The sequence below is a fragment of the Cydia pomonella genome, chromosome 11, assembly GCF_033807575.1.
Source record: "Cydia pomonella isolate Wapato2018A chromosome 11, ilCydPomo1, whole genome shotgun sequence".
NCBI lineage: Eukaryota > Metazoa > Arthropoda > Insecta > Lepidoptera > Tortricidae > Cydia > Cydia pomonella.
The window spans coordinates 10,066,169-10,083,760 of record NC_084713.1 but is presented as its reverse complement, the minus strand read 5'-3'; the positions used below and the strand labels follow the sequence as shown (position 1 = coordinate 10,083,760).

Genomic DNA, 17,592 nt, shown 5'->3' with positions numbered 1-17,592 from the left:
GAATAGGTGAAACGATATAAATATCCTTAGAACGTTAAATAGTGCTATCCTGATGTTGTAGATACAATGGGCCTTTGATATGTGACATCATTAATGTTAAAGCTGGTGGTACATATAAAATTTAAATTTTCTATTTCTGCAGTTGACCGTTTTTCCTTAAAATGATTTGAGATATTTGGCGCTAAAAATATAGAAAATGGAAAACATGACGGTTTTGTTTTAGTCTCGTGTCAGTGCATGAATCTAGTTTTCGAGTTTACAAGGGATTCTGTTTGACGCTCGCGCTGCCTTGATGTACCTCTAACCGCTAACGAATCCGTCTCGTGAGAGTTGCAAACACAGCGTTCCCGATGTCATGTGCGACAAATTGACCTAATTCTTCGCGTCGTGCAATCAAGACGCTATTGGGATTCAGGCATGCGTATCACGAACATTTCGTCTTTGTCGTGAATTCATGCCTTCACAGTCTGACACTGAACATCTTCCTGTGGCGATATACTCGTAATATTGATACAACGTTTTTGCAACTCTCACGAGACGGATTCGTTAGCGGTTAGAGGTACATCAAGGCAGCGCGAACGTCAAACAGAATCCCTTGTAAACTCGAAAACTAGATTCATTAGCACTGTTTAGCGTCAGTCGTCGAATCCCAGTTGGCAGCCAAACGTGAGATCATCGAATTTCAATGTCGGTTCCATATGTAAACGTTTCGCCACGGTTATGAGCTCGAAGCATTGGACTATTTTTGTTTTATCGCATTGCAAATCGCATTGATTGTCACATTCAAGTATTAAATGAATTTGTCATAAGCAAGTAGGTAGCTGTATTATCAACTTGTCAATCCTCGGCACAAAGGTTTGTTTATGTCGAAAGTTAAGGATATTAGTTAAACACTATAATACGTCCACTATTTTGGTCAGAATTACTTCGGAGGAAGTTTTGATCAATACAATTCACCACTACTTTTGTTAAAGATTTGGCTAGGCTTTAATATTTTTAGCTTTTGAGAGAAAAATATTTGTTTTTATGTGATTGTATGATCTATCTAAACCGGACCGATTTAGTACGAAACATTGAAGTATTTTTATTTTATCGCTTTGTAGCTGTGGAACTCATTACACATTTTCATTATTTTAAAGTATTAAATGCGTTGGACGGTTGCAGATCACTCCGCTATCATGTTATCGACATGTCAATATGCATTTAACTGCGAATCATGTAACAGAGCACTTTAAAACTGCATTTTGGCGATTTAAAGTTTATATGGTTTCAGTGTAAAAATCCCTCGTCTGAACTTTGCATTTTCTTTACGATTGAGAACAAAGGGGTTCAGTTCAAAGTTGGGTGACATGTTAATGTTATTCCGAATTTGTCTCAAAAAGGTCTACTATATTGTGCTCGCTGTGTTTGTAAATTAATGCTATTAAATTTAGCCGAAATTTTATGCAATTAGTCACGCCGTGCCATGAGTTCGTGACCTTTAAATTCACTAATGTCAACGGAAATTAGACTATAATCGAGTTATAAAAATATGGTACACATTTCCTAGTCATTTATTGAAATACCTACGAATTTGCTGACGGTTGATAAAAATCTGCTAACAGTTTACAAAACAACCGTTTGATTGACTGCCTTTTATCTCATTTATTTTATTTTATCTTTCTCACAAGGCATTTCCTTCTCATCCACTCAAGTCCTTAACTCGATCGGCTCAGGAAACAAAGAACAAAAGGCCTTTAGCTCGTGCACGTCTTTTGTACTTTTTATCGAAAGCTATAAATCATTTTAACTGCATCTCAATCGTAAATATTAACACCTATTATGCAATTATGTATATACTAATTTGTGATTAATTTGTGTAATATATAGTTCGCTCAGTATGACGCACGGACCGTCGACCCCGGTTCGCAACAGTCCATCTGCTCCTTTGTCCGGTTTCAATACCGATTTGTGGGCCGACAGTCTGACTCACCCGCTATCATATTCCACTATTCCATATTTCTATACAAACATAAGGTAAATTCAATGTAATTATAACATCATAACGAAAGTATTTGGAGTAGTGACTGGGTGAGGTAATTTGCGGTATTTAAATATATTCTTTAAATGTAACCACAAGCTTGTTTTCTTTCATTGATCTCTCATGGCAAGGTATTTTGATACATGTACCTACTGTAGCGGCCGCCGATATCTTAATATAATGGGCTAGTAGGTACATGTCTGTGTCTTCGTCCACGTAGAATTTATCTATCTCTCTCACATACTAGTACGAGTACAATCTTCTACCTCTCTAGCTATTATAATAATTTAGCCTATATACGTCCCACTGCTGGGCACAGGCCTGTCATGCGCGAGAGGGCTCGGGCTATAGTCCCCGCGCTAGCCCAATGCGGGTTGAGGACTTCACAGACACCTTTGAATTTCTTCGCAGATGTATGCAGGTTTCCTCACGATGTTTTCCTTCACCGAAAAGCTAGTGGTAAATATCAAATGATATTTCGTATGTAAGTTCCGAAAAACTCATTGGTACGAGCCAGGATTTGAACCCGCGATCTCCGGATTGAAAGTCGGACGTCATATCCACTCGGCCACCGCCGCTTTTTCTAGCTATTAAAGACAAAAATAGCCTGTATTATGCAATTTATGCATATCTTATGGGTTTGCAAAATTTCATACCGATTTGTTCAGCCGTTATGGGTGAAAGAGTAACAAATATCCACCGATACACTTACCTACATATAATGCTACCAGTTGTAGGTACCTATGATTACAATTGCACTTTGCTATAACTTGTCCTAATCATGAAAGATGAAGCCAAAAACCAGTAATCTCGTGTTATTGTCACTGTAGCCCAGAATAAAATTCTAATTAATAGTCGACTGTAGACTGTGTCGACTGTGTGCAAGAATTTGCATTAAATAACACTAATAACGAAGCTATTTGTAGAAGTGACTGGATGAGGTAATTAGTGGTGCCTATATATGTAGGCAGGTACCGCTTTACCATACCCGCAAATTTAGAGACTGTTTTGATTGGACTCATGTCATGTCAAATCAGGATGATATTACCACTTTAATGTATATTGAATGGCGTCATTATATGATATAATTGTCAAAATTAATGATATTATGATACCTACTTTGAAGTAAATTTCGACACTCTTGATATCTAAATCATGGGGATGATTACTTGTTAACATCAAAGCGGGCTAATGAGCTGCTCTTCGCGTAATGTTGAATGGTGGTAAATTGGCCAAAGTCCTCTTATTGGGCGTCGTGCCAAATTTCGGGCGATGATTGTCGGCAACCACGTTTTCATCTCTAGTTCCTGATATTTTACTAGGCTACTTTTACAACTGTAACTGTGCAATACCTACCTATTACACGTAGACCTCAGGTATTGCCTTATTCCCTCGTTTACATTTGCATAGCAAAATGGCTAAGTAAAGCTTGGATACATAAATAATACAAGCCAACTTTTTCTCTTGAAATGTCTCGCCCGTTTAATCTAAAAAGCTTAGTGTTTTTAAACGTATTCTTTATAAATTATCACTAAAAAATAATACCCCCTCGTATTTATCTGCAGTTTATAAAAGTTCCCATTAATTCCTTTTCAGGCATAGGCTTCGGAATGATCTACCTCCCGTCAGTAGTGGCCGTGGGCTACTACTTCGAGGCACGGCGTTCCCTCGCCACCGGCATCGCCGTGTGCGGCTCCGGCGTCGGCACATTCAGTTTCGCGCCGCTTGCCGCCATTTTGCTCAACGAGTTCGGCTCGTGGCAGAACGCAAATCTGCTGCTGGCTGGACTAATACTGAACTGCGCAGTCTTTGGTGCGCTTATGCGGCCGCTCGTCTATCCTAAGGTGAGTTGTGACAAGAACGTTAATCTGCTGCTGAACATTACTGGCTCACTGGCTGTAATAATCCTCAATACTCAAACGTTTGGAGCGCCCATGAGGGCACGTGTGTGGCCAGGCTCTTGTAATCGACATTGAATACCGGGTAGAGCTCGGTTTTGTCGTTAACGCTTATAACTACTTATAAATCACTTTTAAACCTATATAATTTAAAGTCCATTTCTCACATTTCAGTCATCTGGAGAGAAGCCCCTCCTACAACGCATGGCGGAAGAGAAGCGACTCCAAATGGAGCGCGGCTCGATCGGCGGCTCATACTTCGTGGTGCAACTGCCCGACGGTACTATGGAGAAGAGGCTGAAGGTAATGTCGACCTCCAAGTCACTAACCAGTCGCTTTGGGCAGCATGGTAAGGGTCAAGTGGCGTCAGACCGTCACAGCTTATACATACATTCGAATAATTTACTGGAGTCATGATCATAATTATGTTACCTAACACTACTCGTACTGTTACTAAGAGAATATAATTATGTCTATGATAGGGTCGTAGAAACGCGGTCGTTGTTGAAAACGACTACAGTTTTTTTTTTTCAATGAGGGGTTATTGTGTTGAGCTCAAGGAACAAAAGCAAGTTCCTCACCGGCAACTCCGTTACTCATAGTACGGAGTTTTGACAACAACAGTTGATGCAATTTTTTGTACAGATACAAATTGAATGGTCAACCCTAATTAGTATATAACTACGTCATTATAAACACCACGAAATGTCAATGAACCCACCAAATTAATAAAGAGTGTATAATAAGGATTTTCCTATATGATCGTATCAGCTCGATGGACTTTTTTTAGAGGTAATATGTATTGTATTTACATTTAGCGCGTTAGGCAATTGAAATTCCATATCCAAACTGTGATACGAATTTGTGACTCATTATCGTACCTACTACCCACACATGTTAACATACTTCATACTACTGTCAACAATAAGTGTTATGGGTCATCTAAGTATAATATTGTTTGTCAGCTATGTTACCTTTTCATCGGGATATTGCTGTATTGGTTTAATGTATGTATTCAGATCATTACCGGTATTATAAGCATGACCGGTCTAGTAAATATTCCATACGGGATTTTCATCTAGGTTGGTCTTCACTCAACCGTCCAGGCATCCCCATTATGTTTACACCTCATACATGCACGTCGATCAACATAAATAGTACAGATATCCGTTTTAAAGTTCGAACTGGATCATTTGTTCCATTTACAGTCATCGGTTTCCATTCCATCGGGCAACACATCTGTGCCACAGCTATTGAGCTAACTCTGATACTCCACCAACGTGCACATGTTAAGAGGTTGTATGTCAGCAGGCCACGGACAAGTCAGGGCAATGTTTGCAGGCCCCGCTCAACGTGGACCCCGGCGTGCACTCGTCGCTCAACCTGGAGGCGCTGGCGCGCGTGCCCACGGTGCCCAACATGCCCGGCGTGCCCACCGTGCCCACGCTGCCCACCATTACGGAGGCGAGGGTTGTCGATGATAACGGAGATAAGAAGAAGGTAATTTTACGATGAGATTGTTTGTAAAAAGCGTAGGCTCAGAATCCTGACAGTTTTTGAATTTTATTTGAGCCTATAGTAAAAAAACTGCGATGATTCAACGACACACGTAGCTTTTTTATATTCCGATTATTGTCTGGCAACTCGTCGCTGAAATGTTGTTGCACAAAAAATGCTGCAGATTCAGTAAATATTCTGTAATCACTGGTATAAATCGCTGCAATATGTATAAAATTAAATTACCTATCATAGTAAAGGTACATTGATAACTAGTATACTCAAGAGCAATAAAAAAGTGCACCTTTTGGTGAAAACAATTGTATGTTAATTACCTAGAACTATTTTGAGATTATCCTTAACTTGCCTAAAAATGTAGCACATGTGCAATTTTTTCGTCCCATGATTAGGAAATGAAATCATTTTTGATGATAACAACCTTTTAGTTATTATGTTATTTATTAGGTATCCAAATCAGTCGTATTTGGCTTTCGCCATGGCAGTGTCCGAAGGGCGAGGGCACGTGAGGTATAAACGTGTGAACGGCATTCGTCAAACAAAATTGGCAGCATGCTTCAAAACTCTTCATTACATATCTAGAGTCCCTATAAGCCAACTCTCCATCGACTGACGTAACATTGTGTGGTAGTGTCATTAATCGTCAAAATCGTCATATTTCTATAGTAATATGACGTTCATATTGACATTTCCAGTACTACACAGCAAAGTCAGTGCAGAGTCAGCTTGGCTCGACTCTAAATGTTCATAGCTCGATTTTGTTGTGTATCTTCTTACTTTCTTTTAATGAATATCTTACATGCTTGATGTTAGTTAAAATGGTCCCTTTCTCTGTTACATATAGAAAGTGACATGTTAAGACAAGTTAAAATACATTTTTGTCAACTAACATAAATTTATAAATAACACAACTTTCTTTATATCTTTTGGCGTGAGTTTAATTAGTGAATGACGAAACATTTATAGAAATGCTACACAATTCATACTTCATGGTTCAGATATTGTGTACAAATAATACATTCCCATACATAGTTTTTGTATTTTATGCACGTACCGCGTAATGATAAAGACCATACTATCCGTGTGAATTGTTGGAACTAGAAATACTGTAACAGATAAAATGAACTGACAAGTTATTAATCGGTTTTCCTTGTTCAACTTTCTTCCATTATAATAGTCATGACCGAGGGGAAAAAATATTTTTTACAACATCTTTGGCAATAATCAAAACAGCCTAGCTACTGTTAAAACTGTATACGGGTTATTCACAGTTTTAATATAAATTTTCTATTCCTGATAAAACACGCTAAAATTATAAGGCGCGCAATATTATAAGGTTCTAAAGATATCCGAAACGGTTTTCAGACCCAAAAACAGTGACGAACACTGTTATCGAACGTGTCGTGGTACCTATTTCAATTTTCTAAACTTCGTAAAGTTTTACGTTTTTCAGATTGTAACACACTTTTTACTTTGTAGGGCGAAAACGGCGTCACCAACGGCGGCAACCAGATGTCCCGCAACGTGTCGTCGCCGGCCTTCAGCGCGCAGGCGCCCGGCCTGCCCAAGAACGGCTCCGTGCCCTTCTTCGACCGCCAGCGCAAGCAGAGCACCGGCGACAGGTCAGGCGATAGGTAGCGTACACGACTTATACAGGTGGTGGCCCAGGACGGTGGTGGCTTGGGATCTTGTTGTAATTACTATGATTCGACACTTTTGACAGCAACCAGGTATCCTGTAACGTACTGTCGAATATATTCAATGGAGAGACGCGGGCAGGATGTTTATACAGGCGATGACCATGGAAAATTTGCGTTGTGTGATGTCATTGGATCATGTTTGTATAAAATGCTTAATTATATGGCGGCAATGTGGTAGCCTCGGAACGGCTACATGCTGTACGGACGACTTTTATACAGATGGTGGGTAAAGGATATTGGTGGCATGGGATCGTGTAAAAATTACTTTTCTTATGGTAGCAACTAGGTATACTTGAACGTGCCGTCGGCTTTGTTCAGCGTATTATATTCCGCACCTCACTGGTGTTTCTGCAAGTAGAAAATCGCATGTTGTATAGTTGTTGCTTATGTGATTGTTCGTAATTTGAAGAAAACAGTTAACTAATTTGGTTTTTGTTTCAGATTCAAACCGTCCTTAGCTGCTATTAAAGCCACGTCCAAAACTTCCATGAATAGTCAATACAGAATCGATGTAAGTGCAAACTATTCCCATTATTCTGTGTATAAAATAGGATAATTCAGCGTGTACAGGAGTATTTTGCTTTAGTTAATATTTATTTCTTGAAGTAGTTATTGGATTTAGAAGTTTGAATGTAATTATTTGTAAAACTGATTTTATGTCGTCGATAGGAACTAAGAACTCAAGTATTTTTACGAGACTAATTCAAGTATAACAAGTTTTTAAAAACTAAGGTAACACATAATCCTAAAAAGACTCCAATGATCATTCTTTGACTCTCTTCCAGTTAGTTCCCTAGGCGCTTTTCGATCCGAATGTAACAAAGACCGTTCCAGGGCGACAGCGAGAGCGTGATGTACAACTCCAAGCTGTCGGTGGCGGGCCCGCGCGAGCCGGCGCGCATGGTGCGGCCCATGTCCAGGAAGGACATCTTCTACTCCGGCTCCGTGCTCAACCTGCCGCAGTACCAGAGCCAGAAGAGCCTGCAGGCCTACCGGAACTCCGTGCTCAGCCTGCCGCAGAGCAGGCAGGCTGGGGACGCGGAAGCTCAAGAACGTGAGTTTACTTTTTTAGCGCTATAATCCAATTTGAATAACTGTTGCTACTAAACTTTTGAGTCCTTGAATGGAGGCCCAGAACGGACACCCGAGGGTGCGGTAGACCACCGCAGCGCTGGGTGGACGACATCCGACGACACGAAACTGAAAGAAGGAGAAAGGGGGAAGAGGCCTACTTCCAAGATTGGACCACTAAAAGCCCATTATGATGGGGACGATGATTATTCGAATCGATAAGAAAGAAAACCGGATTACATTATCTAATATTCCTACCCAATAGAACATACTCCCATCTGTGATGTAACTATCGAGTCTGAAGTAAAATAAATAAACAGTAATTAGATTCATGACTGGGAACTTAACACATGCCTTATTTCTTTCTAACAGATATACAGATTCCCTCGCGATGTTTTCCTTCATCGAAAAGCAACTGGTAAAAAATGTCAAATGATATATCGTGCACATCGACTTTGGAGAAAGACATTGTCACCAGCCACAGGTTGATTCACGACGACTTTCAGTTTGGAGACCGTACGCTACCAGTGTTGCTTATGGTGTTTTTGTCCCTGTCCCATTTTGGCATTTCTGTTTGTTAGAAAGAGACAAAATTAACTAAATAAATTAATTAAATTTTGTATGAATTTTTAAATTGTATATTCCAGAATACGACCTATGCCCGTGCCTATCGCTGCCCCAATCGTTCAAGTCCGCCCTCGGGTCCATGCTGGACATGAGCCTGCTGCGCGACCCCGCCTTCATGCTCATCGGCGTGTCCAACATCTTCGGCATGGCCGGCCTCTACGTGCCCTTCGTGTACATCGTTGACGCCGCCATGCTTAATGTACGTAATACCAACCCTTGGGTCCCTCGGTTCATGATGTACTACTTTCGCACTTATCACACTGCGGACATAAGTAATATTGCGATGTCACACACTGGAATGGCGACCGGTTCCGGGTCCAATGTGAAGACCGCCTTCATATTCATCGGCGTGTTCAACATCTTCTGCATGGCCGGCCTCTACATGACCTTCCTGTATAATTTTATACATAGTTAAGTTAAATAATCCCATGCTTGCATTAAAAACGAGTTTTCTTAAACTAGTATCTCATTTTAACCAAAAGCAAATTAATAACCAAAGGAAAATAACAGAGGCCAGTAAAATGCTGCCAGTGAACACAACATTCCTACGTTGAGTTTGATTCATGCACTTCTTCTGGATGCTGTAATCCTTAACGTATTGACATAAATAATCATTAAAGCGATTTGAAATCACTTTATTTGTATTTTATGACTCTTTGGTGGCTTTTTTAAATTCTTTAATTTTTATGTCCGTTGTTTTGCTCCAACTAGAATGCCATATAAAATATCAATAGGCAGGTTCGTAACCACTTGGACGCGCGAATGCGTCTCTTTAAAACTTCCTCGTTTATGTCACACAAACTTTCAATTTCCTGTGACCATAAGTGTATATTTGTATATTTCAGGGTGTAGAATCATCGCAAGCTTCCTTTCTCCTATCCATCATCGGCATCACGAACACAATCGGTCGTATCGCTTGCGGTTGGGTCGCCGACTTCCCCTGGATGGACTCACTATTGCTCAACAATGTCTGTCTCGTCATTGCCACGGTAAATACGACTTTATCTAAAAGTACGAGTAATTAGGTTCATATCGGCATCACGAACACAATCGGACGTTGGGTCTCTGACTTCTCCTGGATGGTGTCACTATTGCTCAACAATGTCTGCCTTGTGTATTGCCACGGGAAATACGACTTTATGTAAACGTTAATTGAATTGAATTTGAATTGAATTGAAATATTTATTTCGAACTTGACGTCCATAGGGTTAGGTAACAATGACATGTATCTAGAGTTAGTATTACAGTTTATTAGACAAAACAAACAATTGGACAAAACAAACAAAACAAAACATTACATAATATTTATAAGTTTCGCGGCAGCACAGCAACAGGTGAGTGTAGCTGCACGTACCGCTTGACTAGGGGCGAGTCCCAACGCAATAATAATTTCATATCGGCATCACGAACACAATCGGTCATATTGCTTGCGGCTGGGTCTCCGGCTTTCTCTGGATGGACTCACTATTGCTCAAAAATGTTTGCTTTGTTGTTATCACGGTAAATACGACTTTATGTGAACGTTAATACATTCATATCGGCATCACGAACACCATCGGTCGTATCACTTGCGGCTGGGTCGCTGACTCGCCCTGGATGGACTCACTATTGCTCAACAATGTCTGCCTTGTTATTACCACGGCAAATACGACTTTATGTGAACATTTAATACGTTCATATCGGCATCACGAACGCAATCGGTCATATCGTTTGTGGCTGGGTTGCCGACTTCCCCTGGATGCACTCTCTATTGCTAAACAATGTATGGCTTGTCATTGCTACGTTAAATACGACTTTGTGTGGAGGTTGATAAGATCATATCGGCATCCCGAACACATTCGGTCGTATCGCTTGCGGCTGGGTCGCCGGCTTCCCCTGGATGGACTTACTGATTTTTTTTTTCAATTTATTTATAAAACAAACAGCCTTTTACAAATATATCTAAAGTAAATGAACTAAAAATAGGCCTAAAGTTTCCTACGTTATTAAGAAAACTATTACATAAAAATGTATATTACGCAATTATAAATTACCGGTTTAGTTGTGTACTACATGCAAGTAAAGTAAGAAAACATACAAAACTATGAAAAATATGACTGGAACCAAATTGATCAATTACTAGAAAACAAAATTTGCCATAAATTCGAGTTTGTGTAAAGGATACTAGGTTGACTTTGGCACTGCAAACACAAATACAAACAAAACTTTAGTCATGAAACAATCTAAAAAGGTTTTTACTATTTTCAGATATCTGTTGCCGCGACGCCATTCTGCGCATCTTACGGTTCTTATGTCGCGGTGGCCATATTCTTTGGAATTGCTATTTGTAAGTAGTGAATCGTTTATAGACACTATTCTTTTCGCTACAGCCCTTTGCATCGGTTTTACTCATCTGAGGGGCTGCTTAGCGAGCTATTTGAGAGATGTCTCAAATGTCCGGGTCACTTGTTTACTGTACGAAAAAAATATACTTACAAGCAAATATATAAATAAAGTACTTACGTGTTATCCATGTTACATTATCACTTTGTCGACGTTATTTTTGGGATACATAGTGAGAGTAGATGTTTGATGTGGCAGCGGGCTACATCTCGCTGACGTCCATCATCCTGGTGGACCTGCTGGGGCTGGACAAGCTGACGAACGCGTTCGGGCTGCTGATCCTGTTCCGCGGCGCGGCCGCCATCGTGGGCTCGCCGCTGGCGGGCGCGGTGTACGACGCCACGCGCAACTACGACGCCTCCTTCTACATGGCCGCCGCCTTCTTCCTCGCCGCCACGCTCACCTCCTTCGCTGCTCCTTTGTTTAGAAGGTAATTCATTACTCGGTACACTACATTGTCTCGGATGAAATCACTCCGTTACTTTCTAAAGTGGAGTTTAATTTATTTTACAGTACATATGGTGTTATTTTCCCGCACGCGTGCGGCAATGAGCGCTTTCCGTGCGTATGTCGAAACTTTAAAGAGCCATATGTACTATAAAACGTTGTACGATACACGTGCGAATACGTAATTCGCAACTCGTGTCGATTTAAAACACTTTCTTCGGTCGTGTTTTAATTTATCACCGCTCGTTGCGAATTTCCTATTTTCTGCACTTGTATCGTAAATAATTATTATAATTTCGTCACTCGTCGTGTTTTTAAGGTCATGATGATATCCAGAAATTATTTACACATTTTTGTTGCTATAGAAATAAGGATGTGTCTTGATATATGTGACTTCTTTGGTCGTCACTATTTATAATAGTAATTTGTTTGGGTAAAAATCATTTGTAAATTTTTCTACTTTATTGTCAATGATTTAAAGTAGAAAATGAAATATGTAGAATTTCTCTGTGCATAAGAAACGAGTAATTTTGCTACATGTTCGTTTGACATATTTCTTGGCTTGTCTTAAAATATAAGGTGCGGGGGTAATTTAGAAAGCGAATTTATTAGGGAAATCGCAGATATTTACTAAAATAAGTATTTTCTAAGAAAATGCCACAGGAACTTGAAAATGTTATTAAAATATGAAACGCTTCCGCATAGGTAGATCTTTCCAAGTCACACCAATGCGCCCGGGACCCCAATATTGACACCTTAGAAGTTGGGATTATTATTTGACGACCACAAAACGAGGCCTGGTTTACCAAAATTTGCAGGAAACCTGACGAAGTGCAGCAGCCGGCGGACGTGCTGACTCCCATCGACGAGGACCTGGAGGAGGCGGACGAGGACCCCGACGACACGCCCATCACCATGGGCATGGCGCGCGCCGCGCCCGCCATCACGCGCACCGCCGCCTCGCCCACCGGGCCCGCGCCCGCCGCCGAGCTCAGCCAGCGCGAGAGCGTGCTGTGAGGACCCGATGTCACGTCGGATTGCCTAGAAAGTTCCACGGGGCCGGGTGAGCTGACCGTGTCATTTGACGCAATGTGTAACTCCGATGTGTGAAAAGCGGAAAGTTTCCAAAAACTTTACGAGAAATAATCGAAATAATTTTTTTAATGGAAATTTTCATTTTAGAGGAGCCCGGAATTCCATGTGGAAATTTTGTAATTTTGTAAACTCTCCGACGGCACATCGGTGTACGAGGCGATACTTGAAAACGCTGGATATTTTTTAAAGACAAATGTGATAAGTTTAGTATTTACCCGTCGCTATAGACTCGCGAGATTATGCGCAGCCCGCGAGCGTGAATACTAAACTTAGTTTTCTTTGACGCTCCAAAAGTTGCGCTTCGCTCATAAAAATGGTCATACCGATGTTTGACTTCACGAGTGCGTTGTACAAACATTAGTAGGAGTGTGTGGCCAATAAGTTGCCTCGTTATACTTTGCCTGATTGTAAAAACCTCACGATCAACTTCACGGGAGAAAACTTGGCACATTTAGAAAGAGCGATAAAACTGCTGAAGCGGAATGCTCAATATGGCATAGTTTCGAAGCTCCATAAAAAGGCTGTTATGAAACTTGTACAAATATTTTGATAAGGACCTTAGTGACTTTGCCATAGGAAGTATTTTTAAACGACAGTTTTATAAAACCTTACCTTTCATTATACGCATAGGTAACAAATAAGTATAGTTATAAATTTAAAGCGCTATTGGCATTTGCATTAAGCAAAAAGTACGTTCAACCTTTATGTGACCGAAGTTGAAAATATATTACGTTCAACAATTGACTCATTCAAATTTAAATAATGTCTAAATCGTTATATTTCGTTCGACTTTGCTTTACAGTAAAATCGTATTACTTTTCCTAAAGGTTCATTCATCTGATCTGCATACATATGGGTTTTATATATGTGCAAATACATCGCTGTGTCATTAAACAAATTTAAGTTTGATTAAATATGTACACATTGTATTGATATATGAATCAGACAAAAACCGTAGTTCAGTTTGTTTAATTTTAAAATAATTCTTTGCTATGCATCTTCGGTATTTATATTAATAACAAAAATACGATCTCATAGCCCGAAGATGCTAGCAAAGATCACTGACTATTATGACCGATATTTTTACAGCAAGTAGTCGTATTTCTTTTTTACCATAGTGTTTTAGCGACAAATACACCCATATCGATAAATACCGTCTTGCAAGCTCATTTTGAAAGCGTGGAGCTACTTGTAACTAAAAGAATTATAAGCGGAAAAAATGCCTTCTACCGTATAAAACATTTGTTCTAATAATTCTTTTAGTCTCAACTAACCCCACGGATTCCGTATGACATGAGACGGCACATTAAGAGATTCTAAATAATATAAATAATGCCGTATGTTAAAGATGTTATTCAAGTATTTCATAAGAATGGTACGATAGTGGAATTGACTGCAAGCAATAATTTTACACAGATTCGTTGCACTTTTGTCTAGGGAACTTAATTCTGACGTGCCATATGTAACGTACGTTGTGGTGCTAGCGGCGACACCGATGGGAACTACCACTCAATACTCAGAGGGAAATGCTTAAGAGGAAACAAGGGGTTGACAACAACCTGTACGAGGAAAATATAATTGGAAATATTCGGAAAGTGCGAAGGTGGTCGATACGAAGTCTAAAATGTCATTAGCAATAATATTTGTACTTATAGGCTTTAAGTACTTAGATTCAAAACAATATAAAAAGCAAAAAAATATTAGAACTTTGATCTTTCCCTTTTCAATAATCCATATCTATTGAACTTCCTGTTACAGTTGACATTTAAAAAGAGACAATAAATGATTCATTTATAATCGCTAGATATGCCTAATTTTATAGGATTCCGTGTTAGAATTATATTTTCCTGTTAATAGTGGAATACACAAAAAGAATCCAGTATTTTGAAATGCATGTCCTTTTGTAAATAGTACCATTAAATAATGCGCTACTGTATATACACAACTAGGTAGGATCTTTAAAACAATCATGGCACTGACTACGTATACAATCTAGAACACTTCCTCGCTATCCTCTATTTTTCTATCCTTTAAACGTAGCTGCAACTATCCTCTTATTGTCATTGACATAAGGTTGAAAATGTCAACCTTACAGTAACGATGGCAAATGAACTGCTGTACGATAGAACTAAGAAGACTCTATAAGTCGTTTAATGATACGTGAATAGTTCGGTATATTTGTATTGTGTGTTTACTGTAAGATACATTTTGAAACTTGCTATAGCAATGTGTTGAATTTTCGAGCTTGGCTTTTTCCTTATATTTCTTGTGAAGTTTCGATACTGTTTACGTCTCGCTGGTAGCATTCGGGGTCATTTTCGTTGAGATTTTTGTCTCGACGGCGTAAGGTAGGTATAAAATGAATTGTGAACCGCCGTGAAATCTATGTCATCCTATTGATATCCTCATTTTGAAGTAGAGTGTAGACCTGCATCGTTCCACGTGCCATGGCGACGAACAAGTTTATGTAAATAAGCGGGTAGTAACGTAGGAGACAGTGAGTAACGCAACGCAGTCAATTTCCGACTCCCGGGACTGGGACTTGCCACTCATGTAGCGGACGCGGAGTACCTATATATTAATATATTTTTGTGTATAGATATTTTTCTGTCAATAAACTGCATAATTTAGCTGTAAGTTGTACGTATAGGAGCGCGTAAGGGTTTAAGCAGGTAGGAAATGGTATTATGTGATAAATATAATACGAATACCGATTATTTGTTTTGTAACACTTATAATGTTTTATTGATAATGATATGCCTATTATGAAACATGTAATATTAAAATTAGGTTTTCATTTATAAGGTTTATTAAAGTGGGATAATGTTACAAATTGTATAAAAAATCTTATTAAGGATTATTCTGAAAGTTAGTAATGTTACTGTTGTTATAGCTTTATGTAAAAAACCAAAAGTGTTATTATGTTTTTAAGATTGAAAAAAATAAAGTGTTATGTGAACCATACCGGGCTTAGATAAATAATGCCAATGTAATGAAGTCCGAAACACATCAAATGTCCGAGGATCATTGGTTTTTAATTAGTTAAGACTCAATTTATGCCTATGTATTTTAATGTCTAGTTCAATTTTACTTTGCAAAAATGTTATGTTATGTATTTAATTCAGTATTGGTTAATAAGTATTGTTTTTAACTAAGAAACGCTGTTTACGCATTAATCGGCTAAGCAATTGCATAGAAGTTGAAACAAACATTTCAAAGTCGGCGTACCGAAACATGAACCCCACAAAGACACTACGCTGCAAAACTATCCGTCAAATATTTTATTTGGCTTAGTTTTTGCTCGTAAATAATGCTTGGTTCGTTTTTATAAGGTAGACTGTCTCATCCAACATTAAGTACATACTCTAAAGCCCGTCACCGATGGAGCGATAATATACCAAAAAATATCTTATAGCAAGGCATCTTACGATATACTTTTTTACGTACCATTTGACAGATTCCACACACGAAGCTATAATATATATTTGGTATCTTACGATATCTTATAGCAAAGGCATCTTAAGATACCTTGCGATATATTTTAGTATATTTCGTCTATCTCACAATTTAGTTGGCTAGACAGACAGCAATATATATTTTGGTACCTATCGTTTGCGTGTGTGGTGCTTAGCTATACTATAAGATATCTGTCGGTATCTGTGAGTATCGCACGGTATATTAATATATATTACCGCTCCGACTGTGACGGGCTTAACTTAGCTTTATGATTTTATAATGCTACGCTGTATGAAATATTTTTATTTTATTTTAATAAATGTGTTTTATAAAGCTTGCTTTACACTTACAGCGATAGCTATTTTCGTACAATCGAAATCTAAAATGTCAATCAAAATCGCTCAATGATAAAGAGCGTAACTAAACATTGTTCTACATGTGGTACTGGCTGTATTCCCAGTTGATTCATATTCAGACAGTCTCAGACATATATTGCGGGACCTATCCGTGCTGTAGTTTAAATTAAAGATTAAAAAAAGGTACAGTCAAGGTATTATATATCGACACGGACAAAGTGCCAAAAATATGTATGCACCACTTTAATGTACAGGAAATAAGGTGGTGTATATATATTTTTGGCACTTTGTCCGTTTCGATATTTAATACCTTGACTGTACCTACACATCTATAGGGTCAAGGAGGGAACAGTAACTTGGAAAAAATAACCGGGGACAGTGGCTCACTCAACCTAATTCCAACATGTGGATATTTGCTTCCCTGCTATTACAACAGAAACATTCAGAAATAGAACAAATTCAAATGGACGAGTAATGGTAAAACATAAGGGTGCTACAGTGTATAGCGATATTTGGGCGACAGAGCCACCGTTCCCGCCTTGACCTTAAAATTTTAAATATATATTTTTTTTACTATTTAGAACTTCTAACTGAACTACAAATAAGAGTTCTACTTGACAAAGTCACCAGTGCCACAGGAGCATGTTAGTTATCATGTGTAAACAGCTTCATGTCCAAAGTAAGCGAACCGAGTTATAGCAAGCAACCGCTTCAACAAATGTACAAAACACGCTATTTGTTGACTATATCCACCGAAACTTTTGTATATAACAGACTCATTAAATATAATGATGACTGAATTGTTGTGTTATTGTAAAAAAATACCTTCCCACAAAAACGTAGTTACGCTTTGTGGTTTCCGCTCCACTGTTTGTGGCGTTAGTAAACTTATCTATCTCTCTTAACCTGTCGTCTACCAAGCTGTCAAAAAAAAGCACACCCCGCCCGGAGATTACCGGCCAATTGTTGCCCATGTCTCCCGCTTACCACCCCAGATTTGTTACGATGGACTTTTTTTGCACCCG

General features: G+C 39.0%; 1 protein-coding gene across 8 annotated transcripts in view; it reads left to right on the top strand.

Annotated features, from left to right (window-relative positions):
* The window catches only part of LOC133522802 (monocarboxylate transporter 4), a 60,367-nt gene extending 43,000 nt beyond the window's left edge, over nucleotides 1-17,367 (top strand). For 2 of the 8 annotated variants that reach the window (XM_061858252.1, XM_061858254.1), the window contains exons 4-15: nucleotides 3,617-3,864; nucleotides 4,093-4,221; nucleotides 5,230-5,418; nucleotides 5,881-5,943; nucleotides 6,913-7,067; nucleotides 7,575-7,644; nucleotides 7,968-8,187; nucleotides 8,852-9,030; nucleotides 9,677-9,820; nucleotides 11,079-11,157; nucleotides 11,412-11,643; nucleotides 12,479-17,367. In XM_061858252.1, the coding sequence (XP_061714236.1) occupies nucleotides 3,617-3,864; nucleotides 4,093-4,221; nucleotides 5,230-5,418; nucleotides 5,881-5,943; nucleotides 6,913-7,067; nucleotides 7,575-7,644; nucleotides 7,968-8,187; nucleotides 8,852-9,030; nucleotides 9,677-9,820; nucleotides 11,079-11,157; nucleotides 11,412-11,643; nucleotides 12,479-12,677 (1,907 nt within the window). In that variant the 3' untranslated portion in view covers nucleotides 12,678-17,367. The remainder of the gene's footprint in view (nucleotides 1-3,616; nucleotides 3,865-4,092; nucleotides 4,222-5,229; nucleotides 5,419-5,880; nucleotides 5,944-6,912; nucleotides 7,068-7,574; nucleotides 7,645-7,967; nucleotides 8,188-8,851; nucleotides 9,031-9,676; nucleotides 9,821-11,078; nucleotides 11,158-11,411; nucleotides 11,644-12,478) is intronic. The other 6 variants (XM_061858256.1, XM_061858258.1, XM_061858255.1 and 3 more) reach the window with 5 other exon arrangements.
* The last annotated feature ends 225 nt before the right edge of the window (nucleotides 17,368-17,592 follow it).